Below are 17,862 nucleotides of genomic sequence, written 5' to 3'. Positions count from 1 at the left end.
TTTTTTGTTTTTATTTATTTTATTTTTTATTATTTTTTATAGTATAGTGATTTTATGGTAATGGCATCCTTCAATATTCAAGAGTGTGTTAAGTTATTTTTCGTCATGGCCAACTGATTCAAGGAGGGAGGAATTGTCAGTTTTATTAGTCACGCGCATCACCACTGTCAATGTCAGGCCATCAAATTAAATCTTTTATCTCAATCCTGGGAACCTCGCTGCGCGCGGGGCCCCATGTCATTCCTATTAGCTGTTAAAGGCCAAGGGGGAGAATAAACCAATTTTATGGATCCAGGTGACTGTGTGTGTGTGTATATATATGTGCACGTGTAAGAGAGGGGGGGAGAGAGAGAGAGAGAGAGAGAGAGAGAAAGAGAGAGAGAGAATGAGCGGGAGAGAGAGAGGGAGAAAGAGAGAGAGAGGGAGAGAGAGAGAGAAATAGAGAGAGAGGGAGAGAGAGAAAGAGAGAAAGAAAGAGAGAGAGAGAGGGACAGGGAGAGAGAGAGAGAGAAAGAGGGAGATGGAGACAGAGAGAGAAGGGGAGAGAGAGAGAGAGGGAGATGGAGAGAGAGAAAGAGAGAGAGAGGGAGAGGGAGAGAGAGAGAGAGCTCATTTGCATACAGCTGAATAGTTCTGTCTCCCGCACATTACACCCGCATGAGGGCGAGAGAGGGACACGCGCCGCAACAATAGGAGGCACGCTGCCTCTAAACCGTAAAACGCATCATGGGTGGGCATGAAGGGGCACGAGCCGCCAACAACATGAAACACACCCACAATGACATGTCAGGGACAAAATGCCAGTTTGGACACAATGAGGGCCTGCGTATATCCGTGCGTAAAAGTAACCACATTTGCATTAGTCAGAACTAAACATGCAGAAGCAGCGTTCAGTTTTTATGCACCAAATATCTGGAACAAGCTCCAAGAAACCTGCAGGACCTCCAACTCTGAGTTCTTCTAAATCAAAGCTTAAAACCTTCCTGTTTGCTGCTGCTGACTTTTATTAAACCAGATAATGATCTTATACTGCACTAGAGCTTTTACTCTTGTGTGTTATTATTCTATTTTAGCTTCTATCCTAGCTTTTATTTTGAGCTTGTTTTTATTTTCTAATCATTAATGTTTTTATAGCTGTTTTAATTATGTCTTAATGTTCTTTTGAACTTTGTTGCAATGTTCTTGAATGTTTATGTAAAGCACTTTGAATTGCCCTGTTGCTGAAATGTGCTCTACAAATAAAGCTGCCTTGCCTTTCTATAATGGATAAATCGATATTAATGTAAGAAATACACATTTTGTAGTTTAATCTAGATAGGTTATATTATAGGACATTTGTTCTGTTCTGGTGTATCTGGTATAGATTATGAATCTGTTTTGCTTCTGACTACCTAAAAAAAAAGTGAATTTCAACATCTATTAAAAAAAATGCTGGGGATTCATTTTCTTCTAATCTCATTTCTAGTTTCATTGTTTGTGATACAGCCCCAGAGAGAGACACGTATGACCCCCACAGAAAGAGCAGGATTTGACAGGAAAGTAGTATAGTGAGGGCTAATTAGGCGTGCAATTGAGTGGAACCAAAGGGCAAAAGGGTGCAAAGGAGTAAATTGAATTCCTTGCTTTCCATTCTCCAAGTTCCAGCTCTCTCTTTCATTGTCCTCACTGTCCTATAATGTGTAAAATGTGCGTCAGGGTTCGCATTGTGCGCTAAAAATAAGTCAACAGATGTTAGGGGGCTTGTTAATAATCACCCCCAGTATATCCATGGTGGTGGTGAGTGCATGCAGTGCCAGTGTGGGTATTAAATCTGGATAATTGTTGTTGGGTTAGAAGGGAAGGGGGTTGAATATGTACACTGTAAACAATTGCTGTTAATTTACAGCAGGATTTCAACAGTATTAACCTGTTATTGCTACAGTGCTTTACTGTTAATACAAAAGAAAACCTGTTAAATTACGCTCATAGGCCGTTTTTTAACTGAACTATAATGCATTCTTAAAAAACTGCACTTTACTGCTGATCAACTGTCTAAAGTATCTTAAGTAACAGTTTCATGCAGTATTTTTTTTAATTCTGGGACCTGATCTGCACATGTGAGGCTTGTACATTGTACATGATTGTAAAATCAGTGAATTAGCTTTACTGTTCTTCACTCACATGTTGTTCTGGTTTGCATTCTGTGCTTGTAGCCAGATATAGACAGACATTTTGGGAAAAGTGTCAACAAGTCTATTATAGCCTTTTTCCTAACAAGTGCCTTTAATTGTATTTAGTGTGACTATTCCTATGTCTGTAACCTGCTAAGTCTATTCATCTCATTGACATCTCTCAATATGTTAAAACAAAAGCTGCAACAAGTCATGGTTGACTGCTGTACTTGCTGACCAGCCCTCACTTCTCTCTCTCTCTTCCATTACAATTTTACAAAGAACATCCAGTAATCCACCTTTTTTTGTACATAGTGTTTATTAATTTCTGACCTATTTATTTACCTATGCTGTTTTTGTCATACTGTAATGTATCTGTGCTGTTTGTGTCGCTTGTGTGGACTGTGTTTTTATACTCTTGCTGCTGCCTCTTGGCCAGGTCATCATTGTAAATGAGAATTGGTTCTCAATTGATTTTACCTGGTTAAATAAAAGGTCAAATAAATAAATAATTCATCAAGGCAAAAAAATAATGTTTATTAAAATGTATTTAAAAAAACACAACCTAAATAGTGCATTAAAGAAAATCAGTAAAATAATGTAAAAGAAAGGTGAAAAGCAGCTATATAATGTATCTTTAAACAGTAAATTAACTGTAAAATACTGTGAAATTAATAAAAAATTAAAAAAAAAACAGTTCAAACTGTATTTTTCATTGACAGTACAAAGCTGTACATTTCAGCGACAGTATAATAATGTTAATGTTACAGTAACATAAAGGCAACCCTCTGCTGCCATCAGTTCTTTACTGTTATTTTACTGGGAGATTCTTAACAGTGTAGAGTGGGCGGCGTCAGCTGGAGTGATTGACGGTTTATGTAATGAGCAAGCGCAGTGCAAAGTCTATATATCTGGGAGGAGACGCACCACGGTTCATTCACTGAGTGTAATAAGACGAGTGATGAACGTCCGTGTGGCGCACTGACGCACCAAGTTCAGCACCAAAACAAGCTCTGACGGAGTGACCATTGTGGAGTATACAGTATACCACGCGAGGAGACAGAGGACGCCTGCTGACAGAAAAAAGAAGCAGTGGATATTGGTCTCACCTTTTGGATAACTTGGAGACGCTTTTTTCTCTCTGGACAGCTTTTTGACGCACGCCAAAAACAAGGAGCTATACGCTACTCCCTGGGAGTGAAGAAGGATTTATACATGATTTTTTTATTTTTTTTTTCTCCATTTGTTTACCTTGGTGTAAATACTTTGGAATAGGAAACTGCTTTTATTGGCTGCCCTGGAGAAGCGAGAAAGGATGGCAGCCTGGTTCACCTTTACCATCGCATTCAGCACCTCGTTGATATCACAGGTATATATATGAAGGAGGATAAACGCATCTCCTATGCAAGGGTGGTCCAAACAGATGGAGATGGAGATGAGCCACTTTGTTTCACTTATACAAGAATAAGCTATTTAAATATTGCTATTTTCCTTCTCTTTTAGGTATTTGGATCCGGTGTTTTTGAGCTCGATCTGCACGAATTTAAAAACCACAAAGGTTTGCTGGCAAATGGGAACGCGTGCAAACCCAGCTGCAGGACTTATTTCAGGATTTGCTTGAAGAACTATCAGGCTGTGGTCTCGCCAGGTGACTGCATCTTTGGAAGTACAATGACAGCGGTGCTGGGGACAAACTCTTTCAGCGCCAAGGACAGTGGCACTTTACCCAGACCGATCCAGATACCCTTCACCTTTGGATGGCCGGTAAGAGCATGCATGGATCAGTGCATCCACTTTTATTTGGGTTTTTTTTATGTATACAGCGACTGCTATTGTGTTGTTTATGTGTGTAAACTGCTGTGCATTTTGGGAGCGCACCGGTTATTGGTCAGCTCATCTAATCCATATCATTAGGTAATACTCTAGCAGACAAACAGATTGGACTGCTGCGACGTCGTTCATTTCAAAACCCCACAAGGCCATGCTGATGATCATTGTGACACATATTAATTGATAATGGCTCTTTAAAGAAAAGCAGCAGTCTATCAAACAGAATAGAAAAAAGAAAATGTGTAAATTATGATCTTAAGAAAAAATACAATGGATATTAATGAACTGCATGTGTTTTTGTCCTTATAGGGGTCATTTTCATTAATAATTGAAGCCTGGCATTCACCTTATGGAAATCTACCTGTAGGTAAGTGCAACGTTTTTTCACCACAGGAGGGAGCTCTGTCTGTACATTTTAACACCCTTCCAACTAGTTTCCCCATTTTTTGCACAAATACATGCACATAAAAAAGCAAAATGTTTATTGCCTATTAAATACAGCTCAGTCACCCAACATTTCCCTCCCGTTAATTGTTCATAATTTCACACATTTTCACTCCTTTGTTATGAACTTCAGAACACCTTTTTCATTCTTATACCCAATACAATTGAACTTCCTCTGGTTTATTTTGGTCGTGGGAAAGAGCCGTGGGCTTTGGTGAGAATACACAGCGCCTGCCAAAAACCCCTGACTGCATCTTCCTGTATTTTACACCTTACTCTGTTCCGCCCTTTGGAAGAGGGGACTGGGCCTGGGAATGTTTTCGCTGACGGAAAGAAAGAGGAAATTTCAACCTGAGTTTATCTTTCATCTAAGCTGTACGGGATTTGATAAGGGATGCAGCTTGGTGCTGGGCAGATTATTAAAGCGAAAGTGGATGACTTTTGAACCCACAAGCCATTTATGATGCAGTTCTTGACACAAAACCACACAATCATCCCAGGACATAAAAGAGGTTATAGATCTCCTACATTAATTCTGACTTCCTTCTCTTTTTCTCCTCTTTCAGATACCAACAACCCAGACTTTTTGATTAGCTTCATGGCCATCCAAAGACAGCTGGGTGTAAGCACTGACTGGACTCAGTATACACAACCTGAAAAGCAGACAGAGCTCAGATACTCTTACCGGTTCATCTGCAACGAAAGCTACTACGGAGAAAGTTGTTCCAAAAAATGCGCGCCCCGGGATGACCGATTTGGCCACTACACCTGCAACCGTGACGGGCAGTTATCCTGTCTGCCTGGCTGGAAGGGGAAATACTGCGAAGAACGTAAGGAATCTTCTATTAGGCCTATTCACCTGGATGATTTACTGTATATCAGCACTGGTCTTGCTCTCTTTTATATGGAGTTTTGTTGTTCAGTGTTGCTCTGAGCCTGTGTTGAAGTATTTTTTTAACACAAGAGGGTCATCCAGATGTTTGCAAATGACTTATAGATAGCGCAATCTGTTTCGGCCTATTGTGGTATGATAAGAACTCGTTGTAGGATCGGGTCCTTACCTTAAAAGAGTTGTTACTTCTGCGAGGTCTCCTCATGATGTACAACCTTTGACCTTCATCATCATGGTTCAAGTCCTGGAGAGAAAAAAAAGATATCACTAGTTATTAAGCTGCAAGATAACCCAAAGGTCATCATCATTAAGGCCACAAGATGCTGAGTGCTAAAACGAGACATGACGTAATGATATCTGGCAAGTCTGACAGGCAATTTTGGTGTAGAATGCCTCATATAATTTGCAGTCATATAATTCCGTTGTGTAATTGGTTGTGGGTTTGTGAACACTCATTGAATATGGGTCGAGGGACAGACGGCTTAGCATGACAACAGGCACATTATACTCGTGCTAACCCCGCTTTGCCAAATCATAGGCCAACACTCCCATGTTTTGGACAGCTCTGAATGGGTCTATGAGGAGGAGGCCCGGTGCCATTTGGCTCCACAATACGAAGGGCCCTTTTTCACCAAAACAAATTAATCAAAGAGTAGATTGGAAGGAGGCACCGTGAGAGTAATAGTTACCATGTGCTGGATGTGTGGCCGCACGGGGTGACAGCGGATCTGTCATCCATGTCACTCGGTGGCGAAAGAGAAATTGGCATGTGCTATTTTGACTGTGGCGCCAAATTCTAACCAGATGGGCTCACGTGTTGCAATTACAGACACATCAATCGTCCGGTGACTACAGAAAATATACATGAGAAAGATAGATTGGGCATCTTTCACACACTATAATTTCCCCTCTCTCTCTCTCTCTCTCTCTCTCTCACTCCCATGCATCAATTTAAACAAGCCTGGGCCTAAATAGTTTAGGAAGTTGGAAGAAACTCAGTTGAAAAGCACAATAACTGTGATTTTAAGATAACCACAGGCAAGCAGTAGGGGTCAAAATCATCCTAATTAAACCAGAAGATTAGCTAATGAGCACAGCTGTAAAGGCTAAAGGGTCACTATCTAGCTCATCTACTTCATTGGCATGTCAATATCCAAATTAACTCACACAGGTGTGATAACTCACACAGGTGTGCATTTACCTGGCGTTTTGTTGCAATTTAAGGTTCATTTCCTAGCTTAGCTACTTCCTTAGCTTGTCAATATCCAAATTATCTCACACAGGTGTGCATTTACCTGGTGTTTTGTTACAATTGAAGAGTCACTTCCTACTTCCTTGGTTTGTCAATATTCAAATTAGCTTACACAGGTGTGCATTTACCTGATGTTTTGTTACAATTTAAGGGTCACTTTTGAGCTTAGCTACTTCCTTAGCTTGTCAATATCCAAGTTAGTGATGTGTTGGTCATGAACGAGCCGGTTCAAAGAGCCGGCTCTTTTAAGTGAACGATAAGAGCCGGCTCCCGTCCGAGAGACGTTTTTTTCTTTTTTTCTTTACTTAATTCAAGGTAGAATGATAGGACGAACTTCTCCGCGCGGTCTACAGGTACAAAGCAGGAGGGAGAGAAAGAGAGAGGAGTGCGGTGCGCGAATAGCAGAAAAGATGAGTGACAGTCTGAAACGAAGCAGCATGTAAAATTATGGTATTCTGGAAATTACAAGGTTTAGTATAATTATATTGAATAATTTAAGTGATATATGTGCACACATGCTAATAATAGGTCAAAACAGTGATAAATCTGGCTGAATTATAAAAGGCAGAAGTGGTAAAAACGAAGAGCCGTTTGGGAGCCGAAAGAGCCGGCTCTTCTTGGTGAGCTGAGCCAAATGATCTGGCTCACTAAAAAGAGCCTGAATTCCCATCACTAATCCAAATTAGCTCACACAGGTGTGCATTTACCTGGCGTCTTGTTGCAATTTAAGGTTCATGTCCTAGCTTAGCTACTTCCTTAGCTTGTCAATATCCAAATTAACTCACGCAGGTGTGCATTCACCTGGCGTTTTGTTGCAATTTAAGAGTCACTTCCTACATCCTTAGTTTCTCAACATTCAAATCAGTTTACACAGGTGTGCATTTACCTGGTGTTTTGTTACAATTTAAGTGTCACTTTCGAGCTCAGCTACTTCTTTAGCTTGTCAATATTTAAATCAGCTCACACAGGTGTGCATTTACCTGGAGTTTTGTTTGTTCCAGTTTGTGCCTAAAGAAAGTCCCACCCACCTAGAACTGAGAGCTCCTGCTGCTGTTAAAATAACATCTATCTCTTTTTGGTACCTCCATACTGTACCGCGCGTGCCCGGTAACCTAATCCGCAGACGGGTGGGGGGGGGTGAGCGTGCATCGATAGGAGGAGCTCGGGCGGGCGACTGACTGCACGCGCCAAGGTTAATCGCGGGCATTATTATCCGCCACGCGCCATCGATGTTTAGTCCCCCTACCCATTGTTGGGGCGCGCGGTAGTAGCAGCTGCAAATATGGTTGTGGCAGACCACAAACAACAATAGTGACAGCTGTCTGCTATTGAGAGCGAGCATCTGTTCCGCACTAAACCGGCCGCTTACCGTCAGCCGTCTGATATGTCGCCCTGCAGAATCACTGTCATGCAAAGACCGGTACACTTAAAACAGGACAAACAAAACCCTCAACCGATTTGTGGCAGCTGGGGGTGTGGCGGACAGGTTTAGATCAAATGAAGGAAAGTTGAGACAGATTGAGGCCTTCATGTACTTCAACATATACAGGCTCACAGTGGGCTATTTCAAGAGAATGAGGCCTCTGCAGCATTGGTTGTTATAGAGTGTGAGTGGCTCCACACTGTTATTTTATACTGCATATATTTCATTGTAAGAGTATTTCTTACATTGCATCTGAATATTTTTTTTTTTAACAATTTGAAAAGTTGTGAAACTTTTGACACCAGAAACATCTGCAGACTTACTGAAAAGTTTTTTTTTCCTTTTTCCTTTAGCTATCTGTCTGGAGGGCTGCAGCGAGAGGAATGGAAACTGCTCCAAACCCGGGGAGTGTGTGTAAGTATTAATAAATTGGGAAGTGTTGAAATAGGTGTTGGCTGTTGAGTAGGAAGGTAGTACACATATGGGACACACAGTGTTATGTTTCTCTAAAAAAAAAAAACAATTTTTAAAGTTCATTGTCTTACATCAGCAACTCTGTCTCCTCCTACAAATTATATTTATATACAACTAATCAAAGCGGGATATTTCATCCCTTGAAGATTCACATAGGCTTTTCTAGCATCCATAGCATTTATCAAGAGAGGTTAAAGGTCAGGAAATCAACAAAATGTAAGCATGTTCCCTCCTCACTCGTCTCCCTGCGTCACTCGCTCTGCTTCCCATGTTCCTCTCTTGTCACTACCCCAGTATCACTCACTCACTCACTCACCAGCAAGGATAACTCACACACACACACACACACACACATACACACACCCACTCGCTCTGCTCTCTGTGAGAAATTCCCCCCTGAATCCTATTTTGCCCTCTTTTTTTTAGACACAAATCCATCATTCCCAGCGCTAAATTCCTAGCCCAAATGTAGGTTAAACCCTTCAGATACCCAACACCGTAAAGCTGCCTCTGCTCACTCAGCGAATGTTGAAACCTTAAAAGTACATCTTAAGTCCCACAATCTCATGGTTTGGACGAGGTTGCTGAGAAACGGATATTCATGGGAAACAAGAAAAGAAAAAAAAATGCTTCGACTGTTGGCTTGCTGCCAGAAATCTTGAAAGCAATATTTCACCTTTGTGCTATTATATTGTCATGATTTATCCTTAATATACTGCACAAACCTTTGTGATTGTTTGCCTCTGTTTACCCTGTAATCACTGCATACACATTGTTTGCAATGTAGACTACACTTATATCATTATTCGTCATGGTTACACAAAAAAAAACAAAGTTGTTTGCATGCAATAACTAATGTGTAATGATGTCATGAGGTTGAGGGGAAAAAACAATTACCAGTGCTTGAAAATCACTTTTAATTTTTAATTTTTTGGTGATGGATTTATATGAGCATTTAATGACTGTATCCAACTCTGGTGCAGCTATTAATGTCTGGTTACGTGATTGATGACTGATTTCTTAATGTAATCGCCAGCTAATCCATGACAGGGCTGTACAGCATAGATGTCTGCTCTCGTTTCCTCTAAGTCGACTGTGTGCATGATTTAAATAGAGTTGAAATTGGCAAGTTTCAAGTGCCAGATTCAGATATGTTATTCATGGCAATTAGGAGTTCTACAATATGAGGAATAAGTGATTAATCAAGGAACATATTTTTTCATTTTTTGCAGATGCAGAGAGGGCTGGCAGGGCACGTTCTGCGACGAGTGTAAGAAGTACCCGGCCTGCAAGCACGGCACCTGCCAGCTGCCGTGGCAGTGTAACTGTCAGGAGGGCTGGGGAGGCCTATTATGTGACCAAGGTACACTCGACAACTTGGACCACTGCTGCTGTTCCTTTTTTTAAGAGATCTTCTCATATTACTTGTATTCATTTGAATTAAATTGAAGGCATTAGCAAATTAGCTTTACCCCTGAAGTTGTTTCTTAGCTTTGTGCACATCCGGGGTAGATTATTTTTTTTTCCTCCCTGTAAACAAACACTCTTCTCTCTCTCTCTCTCTCTCTCCCCCAGACCTGAACTTCTGCACCCATCACCATCCCTGTGTGAATGGCGCCACCTGTATGAACACCGGACAGGGCAGCTACACATGCACTTGCCTGCCGGGTTTCACGGGGGTCAACTGTGAGCTGGAGATGCAGGAGTGTGACAGCAACCCCTGCAGGAATGGAGGGATATGCACAGTAAGCTGGAAACAACACACATTATATTTTAGTATATTTCACTTTTTTTTTTAACTGTCCGCCCTAACTTTTACTTTCTTTTTCCCCCCAGAATTTGGAAAGTGGCTACATGTGCACGTGCATCCAAGGTTTCGAGGGCTCCCACTGCGAGCACAGCCTGCTGACTTGCGCCGACTCCCCCTGCTTCCACAGCGGCAAGTGCTGGGAGAAGGACAATGGCCGCAGCTACATGTGCGAGTGTCCCCGCGGCTACACCGGACTCAACTGCGAGAAGAGAGTGGACAAGTGCACGTCGCTTCCCTGCGCTAATGGTACAGTCTTCCTCCCCTTTCTGAACTTCCCCTCGCTTATTACCCCCCCTTCAAATTCCTGCAACAGTGGAAGCAGTGTGGAACAACAGGAATTGGTGGGAACTTGGTGTCTATTGTCCTCCGTATAAACACTCGGCAGCTCGGAGCAGCAGCTTGTAAATGTCGCCACGGCTCGCCGCGGTTGTTGATGAAAAAGGGGACAAATATCCAGCATGGCTTGATTTCTGTCTTCTTGTAAACATGTCGGGCTCTGAGATTGGCTTGCGTTGGGAGAACAATGCTGTGGTCACACTTGATGGAGATGTGTGAACTGAAGCCTCATGGGAAGGTTTATGGATGCTAATTTTTCTGTCTTGTCTTCCTTTTTCTTCTGTAGGAGGACTGTGTCTGATCCACAGTAGCGCGCGCGTTTGCAGCTGCCGTGCGGGATTCATCGGCCAACGCTGCGAAATCAACATCAACGAGTGTGCCGGTAACCCCTGCCTCAACGGAGGCACCTGCCAAGACCGAATCAACGACTACACCTGCGCCTGTCCGGCGGGGTACGGGGGACGCAACTGCGACAGAGTCCTGGACGAGTGCTCCCTTCGCCCCTGCCTCAACGGGGGGCTTTGCGCCGGGGGCAGCGGGCCGGGCAAGTCTCCGGCGACCTGCATCTGCCCGTCAGGCTTCACCGGGCCTCGCTGCGAGTTCTTCGCCGCCGTGACCTCTCCCGTGACCGACGGAGAGACCCAAGACGGCTTCCAGTGGGCGGCGGTGTCTCTGGCCGTGGGGCTGGTGGCGCTGCTGGTGCTGCTGTGCATGGTGGGATTGGCTTTGAGGCACATCCACAGGCAGGCCCAGAGAGAGAGGGGAGACACGGAGACTATGAACAACTTGTCCAACGTTCAGAAAGACAACCTGATCCCGGAGTCGCAGCTGAAAAACACCAACCAGAAAATGAGCCTGGAGGTGGACTGCGATTCGGAGAAATCAAACTTTATCCATAAAAACTATCACTTGGACTCTTACAACTCTAAATCGAAGGAGTTCAAGGATGAAAAGTCACACGAGGATAAAAGTCTTATTTATGACAAATGTTTAGAAGACAAAATGCCCTTGAGTAGAATGTACAGGTAAGAAAAACCATATTCACATTCTTCATAGTTTCTATATATTTAACAACTCACTGTATATGTGATTATAATGCACAGCACCGCCATGTGCTTTGAGTTTGTGTAATAACGCAAAGCGTGATTTGTGTTTGCAGTGAAAAGCCAGAGTGTCGGATATCAACGATATGTTCCTCAAGAGACTCCATGTACCAGTCGGTATTCGTTATAGCGGAGGCGAGGAGGGAGTGCGTCATAGCGACCGAGGTAAGCCAAAAAACATCACATCTTCATCTGCATTTCCGCCCATCCTCCTACTTGAAACGTTGTCCCAGGTGCACCATTCCTCACTGGTGCAACAACATTTATGACAGGAGGATACTGCTCATCGTAGAAAGATTGAATTCTGGGTAAACTGCATTATTGGTTTGTGTAAATTACACCGGCGATTCTTTATCCTGGCTATGTGATGACCTTAAGTCCGAACTTATACTGATTCCTCACACATGTTTGGCTCCGCTCTGTCTCGGAGGTGCTATGTTTTACTGCTGTGGCATTTTGTGGAATTTTTAAGATGTTTCATTTCCAAGGAAAATATAACGGTGATACCATGACCTACAAGAGTTCAAAAAGCACATTAGAGTGTAACTTTATTTTGTTGTATTTTTTACAATTTTTCTCTCTTCTTTTTTTCCTTCCAGGTATAAACTGTGAGGGGTCCGAAGGCAAAAGGGAACGAGGAAAAAAAAGACACAATCGAGGCAGAATAAAATATTCTGGATTGTTTACAAATGCTGAGAAGAGACTGGAGATTGTTTTAGATGTCCACTGCTGCTCTGGAACACTTGAGAACTGGAGAGGGCAGAAACTTCTGCTCTGAAAAAAAAACAGAAACTTTATGTTGACCGAGTGTTTGTATGCAAAACATGTACAGTGAAGGACCTCCTCTCAGTTGTGACAATGGTTGAAAAGGACTGGCGAATAGACTGACTACGCAAGGTGTGAAGACTCAAATATTAATTTAAAATCTCGCCCATCCTGGACAGTAGAAGGAGGTGGATCCCTCGTGTCTGACCCGGCCTTGTGTGATAATCATGATGACTTTGACAGCCAACCAATCAGTAAAAAAAGGTGCCTAAGATTCGACCCCTTCCAATCCCCCCCCCCCTCACCCCCAACACACTCACTCCTGCCAGCTTCGCCTGCTATGCAAAGACTCAGGGTCGAGACGAGTGAACTCACCCACTGTCACAATCCAACCTCACAAACACTGAGAGTTATGAATGTCTGAAACTAATCTTCAACTGTCAATCACGTGAAAATGACAGACTTTTCCACGCAACGGTGAAGATTGTATGCAGCCCAAATTCACTAGAAGCCTTAAAAGAGAGGGGGTTTGAATGCTAAATTTGTGCCCTTGTCTGTTCTTGGATCATTTGCACTACTACAAAAAAAAAATCGGGGAAAATACTTTTTAATCAACAGGGATTTGAAGAGAAAAACCACAGGAGCGCAATAGTCAGTGCCGTGCCAGCAAGATCCAAGAGAAAAAGTTTGCATAGAAAAGTTTTTTTTATGCAACCCAACTGAGAAAAACAAAGAGACTCGAAAACAAGGAGAAAAGACTGTCACACCACTGCCTGCCTATAATAAATTTCAAAAACTACAGAACCAATAATGTAATTTTTTTAAAATGATTATTTCCAGAGTTTAATTTAAATATGACACACTGCTCTTTATATGTTTTATAATATTATTTTGTATATAATGCATATTTATAAGGACCAAACTTCTGAAGAATAAAACTTCCTTGAAAACTGTTTTTAATTTGATGTCGGTAAATGGAAAATTATTTTTGAGGTGTTTTTAAATAATGAAATTGAGTACAAATGATGATCAAATGTGTCTTGTATTTATTTTTTTTATCTAGGGAAGATTGTTGCTTCATCCTGTATACTCTCATACCCATCTGCTAGACCTCTTAAATTGTGAGCAGGTTTATGAATATGAAACCCAGCTGCTCTCCCATATTCACACATCATATTTAATGTTTTGGACAGTAGGTAGAAACATGAACTGTAGCATCACTACTTCGAGTAATTCCTGGAAACGCCTTTGGCTCCCACCCTGCTTGCTCGCCCACCCCTCGGTCTCTCTCTCTCTCTCTCTCTCTCTCTCTCTGTCTCTCTCTCTCTCTCTCTCTCTCTCTCTCTCTCTCTCTCTCTCTCTCTCTCTCTCTCTCTCTCTCTCTCTCTCTCTCTCTGGCCCTAAATTGGCTTGAAATTCAAATCCGTTTCCACGGATACCACCCCCTCAAGCTGGAAATGGCGAAACAAAGCCAGGCGCAGGGCAAAGGGGAACGCCCCCCACCCCCCACAAACCAACACCCTTCATAATGCTCGCACACACACACGCGTCCGCGCACACACACACACACACAGCCCACCAAACAGATGCCGTGGGGGGAGCGCGGAGTGAGTCTGTAGTGCCATAAAAACAGCAGCATATGCCAGGCCTCTCGCCCAGTGTGCATGACACAGAGTGCACAGACCTCCTCCCATAAAAAAACACACTCGAGTACTTACAGGCTCCCCAACTGCCGGCCTCCCCTTCAGGGTTAAGAGCAATATTTCAATGCCCGGTTCTGTACCACCCACTCCTGCAGACAAAGCTGGGGGGAGAGGGCCTGGCACCGGAGGGGAGGGAGGGGGAAACCGAATGGATCTGCTATGAATCCACAGAAATAAAATGATTTTAGAAAACTTCTCAGAGCCATCTGCTCTGCCTTATGCTGTCGTTCCATACAGTTTAAAGCTGCAGTGGGTAGAAATGGAGCAAATATGATTAAAAAAAGTTATTTTTCTAAATCGGTCACTATATCCTGACAGTAGTGCATGAGACAGGTAATCTGAAAAAAATCATGTCCTCCGTTGTCCTCAGGTGCTCCTAATGGCATCTGCAAGATTTCACAGACAGGAGGAAAACAACCAATCAGAGCCGAGCTGGAGCCTTGCCGTCTCTGAGCAGCTGTCAATCACTCGTGAACTCCGATCAAACGGTCAAACTAGGCAGCGCTGATCAAATATGAATCAATATTCTCTTACTGTAATGCCTATTTCTCACGTAAAATGTTTTCAGAAACATCTTGTAGTGTACTGTTTAGCTGTAAAATTTGAAAGTTTGCAGCCATGTTGAGATCAGTTGAGGAAATACCAAGCACCGCCCACCAGCCGGAGCAAACTTTCTCATTTTCCAGCTAAACAGTACACTACAAGATGCTTCTGAAAACATTTGAGGTGAGAAATAGGCATTACAGTGATAGAATATTGATTCATATTTGATCAGCGCTGCCTAGTTTGACCGTTTCATTGGAGTTTGCGAGTGATTGACAGCTGCTCAGAGACAGCAAGGCTCCAGCTCGGCTCTGAATGGTTGTTTTCCTCCGGTCAATGAACAGCCAATAGGAACGCTCTCTCTGAAATTACCTGTGATTGGCAAACGTCTCCCGTCACGGGCTTGATGTTCTAAAGCCTGAAAACACAGCCATGAGGAGGTGCAGAAGTCTCTTTCAGAACACTTGAATTATAATATGATGAAAAGTTATTATGGAATTTTTGCCCAATGATGCCAAAAACATTCTTTGATGTTGAAGAGATATCATGCATGGATCAGTCTTATAATTTGTTCCAGTGTGTCTGAAAATCCCTTTTATGAAAATGTGTTGTCCACATCAAATGCAAAACCTCTCCTGCCTCCAATTAACAGAAATCCTGCGACAGTCAACACCCCCTAATCATCAGCAATCAACACTCGGCTGGGAATCTGGATGGCTTTTCCCTCGCACGCATCCTGTTAGCCTGTTGACCTAGGCATCCTCATCTAAGGGGCTTGTGTGTGCGTAAAAAAGTTTGAAAAAAAAAGGTGCTTCCGGTCTGGCTCAAGAAAAACATTCACAACGATTAATCATCCAGTTAAAGTCCCTCGTGATTTGTGATCTGTTACCTGACCCAGCCTTCACACCTATAAGCAGACACACACCCTCTTTTAACACTCGCTCGCGGTGGCAAACACATGCTAGAGCTTTTTGCTCTTTGGCCTCGGGGTCCTCCACAGCCACGGCCGGGCATTTTCATTGTGTTATAATCACAGCATCCTGTTTGTGACCTGCGTGACATCAGTTCCTGTTTCCTCCCTGATTAAAAAAAAATGCAGAACATGCCGGCGCAGGCCAACTGCTTTTCTCACGCATCGCTTTCTTCAATCTGCACTCGGGGTTTTCAGGAAAACAACCTCAAAACAAGCGAGAGAGAGCGCAGACAAACACGCTAATCAGCAACTATTTATTCCGGAGGAGGAAGAGGGGGGGATATCTGTGACGCGGATGTCACAGATTTGAAATTCAAATCTTCCCATCTCTTCATGAGGAATGTGGAAGTGCCTCTAAATGGCACTTTTTCAAAAAATGGTGATGCTCAATCACAATCAAGAGCGCAGAACTGCTACTTAGCTCTTTCTTTCATAGCTGCAACTCTTTGTCTCTTCCTCATCTGGCTCCTGATCACGCATGTGTTTGTACATGCATGTGTGGAGAGATCATATTGATACATTATGATGCTGTTACTCAGTCCTCTGTAACCTTGCCCTGTACTGCTGCTTGTAGTCGTCTCATTAATTAACACTAGGTGTCAGTAAAAAACCCACACACAGGAAATAGGTGGTCAGTACATGCCAAAATAAAACCACAGGTACACTTGTTCAGCACATAAACTGATTTGTATTATGTTGACTTCAACCATAAATCATAAATACAAGATGAACCAATAATTCAGACAAACCTACTGGAAAAATTTGGCACATAATATATATATAATATATATAATAATAATATCTTTAACGCATTAATGCAACTGATCTTTCTGAGGTTGTAGCAGGCTCGTTTATAAATCTAAAGTGTGAGGATACTGGTATCATGTGAAACTAAAAAACCTAAGGAATCCATTGGTACCAACTGTGTCCTACTGGCTTGTCTCAAAGGAGGCTAAATAACGCTCCAAACTGGAAAAACTGGAATGGCCATTTTCAAAGGGGTCCTTTGACCTCTGACCTCAAGATATGTGACTGAAAAATGGGTTGGGCCATGGGTTGTTGGGCTTGAGTTTGCCATGTTATGATTTGAGCATATTTTTTATGCTAAATGCAGTACCTGTGAGGGTTTCTGGACAACATTTATCATTGTTTTGTGTTGTTGATTGATTTCCAATAATAAATATATACATACATTTGCATAAAGCAGCATATTTGCCCACTCCCATATTGATAAGAGTATTACATACTTGACAAATTTCCCTTTAAGGTACATTTTGAACAGATAAAAAATGTGCGATTAATTTGCGATTAATCACGATTAACTATTTTAATCGATTGACAGCCCTAGTAAAAATATTGAAATACATTTATGTTTTTATACAATTTACTTTTATATCATTTCTGTCACATATTTGCCTCATATTATACAGGTACAGTGGAGTCACATTTTCCGATGACAGCCGCCAGAAATGGTGACCTCATGCGTTGCTGTCTCTGCGGTCGCAGATTTCGGAGTAACAAACGCCCGACCTACTAAAGAATGTTTACATCATACTAAAAAAAACACAACCTCCACTTTCATTGTTGCAGGAGTGATATATGCAGTGCTGCCTCCACCCCTCTTTAACCAGGGCAGTATATCTTGTTTGTCTGCATATACTTCATATCTTGTGAGCTGGATAAACAAGCAGAAACGCGGGGATATTTAGGGCACACATGTTACTACATGAGTTCATATTTGTAGTTAGCCTGGGGCTTGAATGACGATCTATTTTAAATGCATTATTTTGACAGCAAAGACAAATAGACTGGTGAATATTTGATAAATCGACTAGTCAAAACATCGAAGCAAGCAGCGCTAGATTAGATTACATGCAGGCAGTGCTGTCAGTATGGCTTAGTGGAGCCTTATAGTGGCCTGTGCTTAGAGCAGCCCGGCGGAGATACTGTGGCAGCAGCAGGCTGGAGGAGTGGATGGACATGAAAGGCCATGGCATAATGGGATGGAAGCTTGTGCATGACACAGGGTCGCTCAAAAGGCCTGGATTGTGTGGCGCTTTAGATTTATGAAGAGCTGATACAGTTGTCTGGCCACTTATCAAGGCAGATAATGCCAGCTATTTATAGATAATCTATCTATTGAGCACAGATGAGCCTCTGCTAT

At 42.5% G+C, this 17,862-nt stretch overlaps 1 protein-coding gene and 1 long non-coding RNA gene across 7 annotated transcripts in view; one reads left to right on the top strand and one right to left on the bottom strand.

The window, feature by feature from the left end:
• Positions 1–8,216, bottom strand: part of LOC119477247 — a 95,304-nt gene extending 87,088 nt beyond the window's left edge. For 4 of the 6 annotated variants that reach the window (XR_005204207.1, XR_005204210.1, XR_005204211.1 and 1 more), the window contains exons 1-2: positions 7,549–8,216; positions 5,486–5,560 (exon numbers count right to left, since the gene is read on the bottom strand). This is a non-coding gene — a long non-coding RNA (uncharacterized LOC119477247). Of the gene's footprint in view, positions 1–5,485; positions 5,561–7,454 lie in introns of all 6 variants that reach the window. The other 2 variants (XR_005204212.1, XR_005204208.1) reach the window with 1 other exon arrangement.
• On the top strand, positions 3,091–13,464 carry dll4 (delta-like 4 (Drosophila)). The gene is made up of 11 exons (XM_037751220.1): positions 3,091–3,519; positions 3,654–3,914; positions 4,290–4,347; positions 4,991–5,254; positions 8,345–8,405; positions 9,698–9,828; positions 10,041–10,210; positions 10,302–10,521; positions 10,898–11,636; positions 11,771–11,879; positions 12,314–13,464. Exons 1-11 carry the CDS (start codon positions 3,466–3,468, stop codon positions 12,317–12,319), a joined length of 2,073 nt encoding a protein of 690 aa, XP_037607148.1. The 5' UTR covers positions 3,091–3,465; the 3' UTR covers positions 12,320–13,464.
• The last annotated feature ends 4,398 nt before the right edge of the window (positions 13,465–17,862 follow it).

This window comes from Sebastes umbrosus, chromosome 18 (genome assembly GCF_015220745.1).
Source record: "Sebastes umbrosus isolate fSebUmb1 chromosome 18, fSebUmb1.pri, whole genome shotgun sequence".
In the NCBI taxonomy this organism is placed as follows: Eukaryota; Metazoa; Chordata; class Actinopteri; order Perciformes; family Sebastidae; genus Sebastes; species Sebastes umbrosus.
Note: the sequence above shows the minus strand (reverse complement) of the source record. Positions and strands in the feature narration are given on the sequence as shown.

Coding starts and splice junctions, on each gene's coding strand:
- dll4 (XM_037751220.1), top strand. CDS start 3,466: ATGGCAGCCTGGTTCACCTTTACCATCGCATTCAGCACCTCGTTGATA. Junction 3,520..3,653: donor GCACCTCGTTGATATCACAG/GTATATATATGA, acceptor CTTCTCTTTTAG/GTATTTGGATCCGGTGTTTT. Junction 9,829..10,040: donor AGGCCTATTATGTGACCAAG/GTACACTCGACA, acceptor TCTCTCCCCCAG/ACCTGAACTTCTGCACCCAT.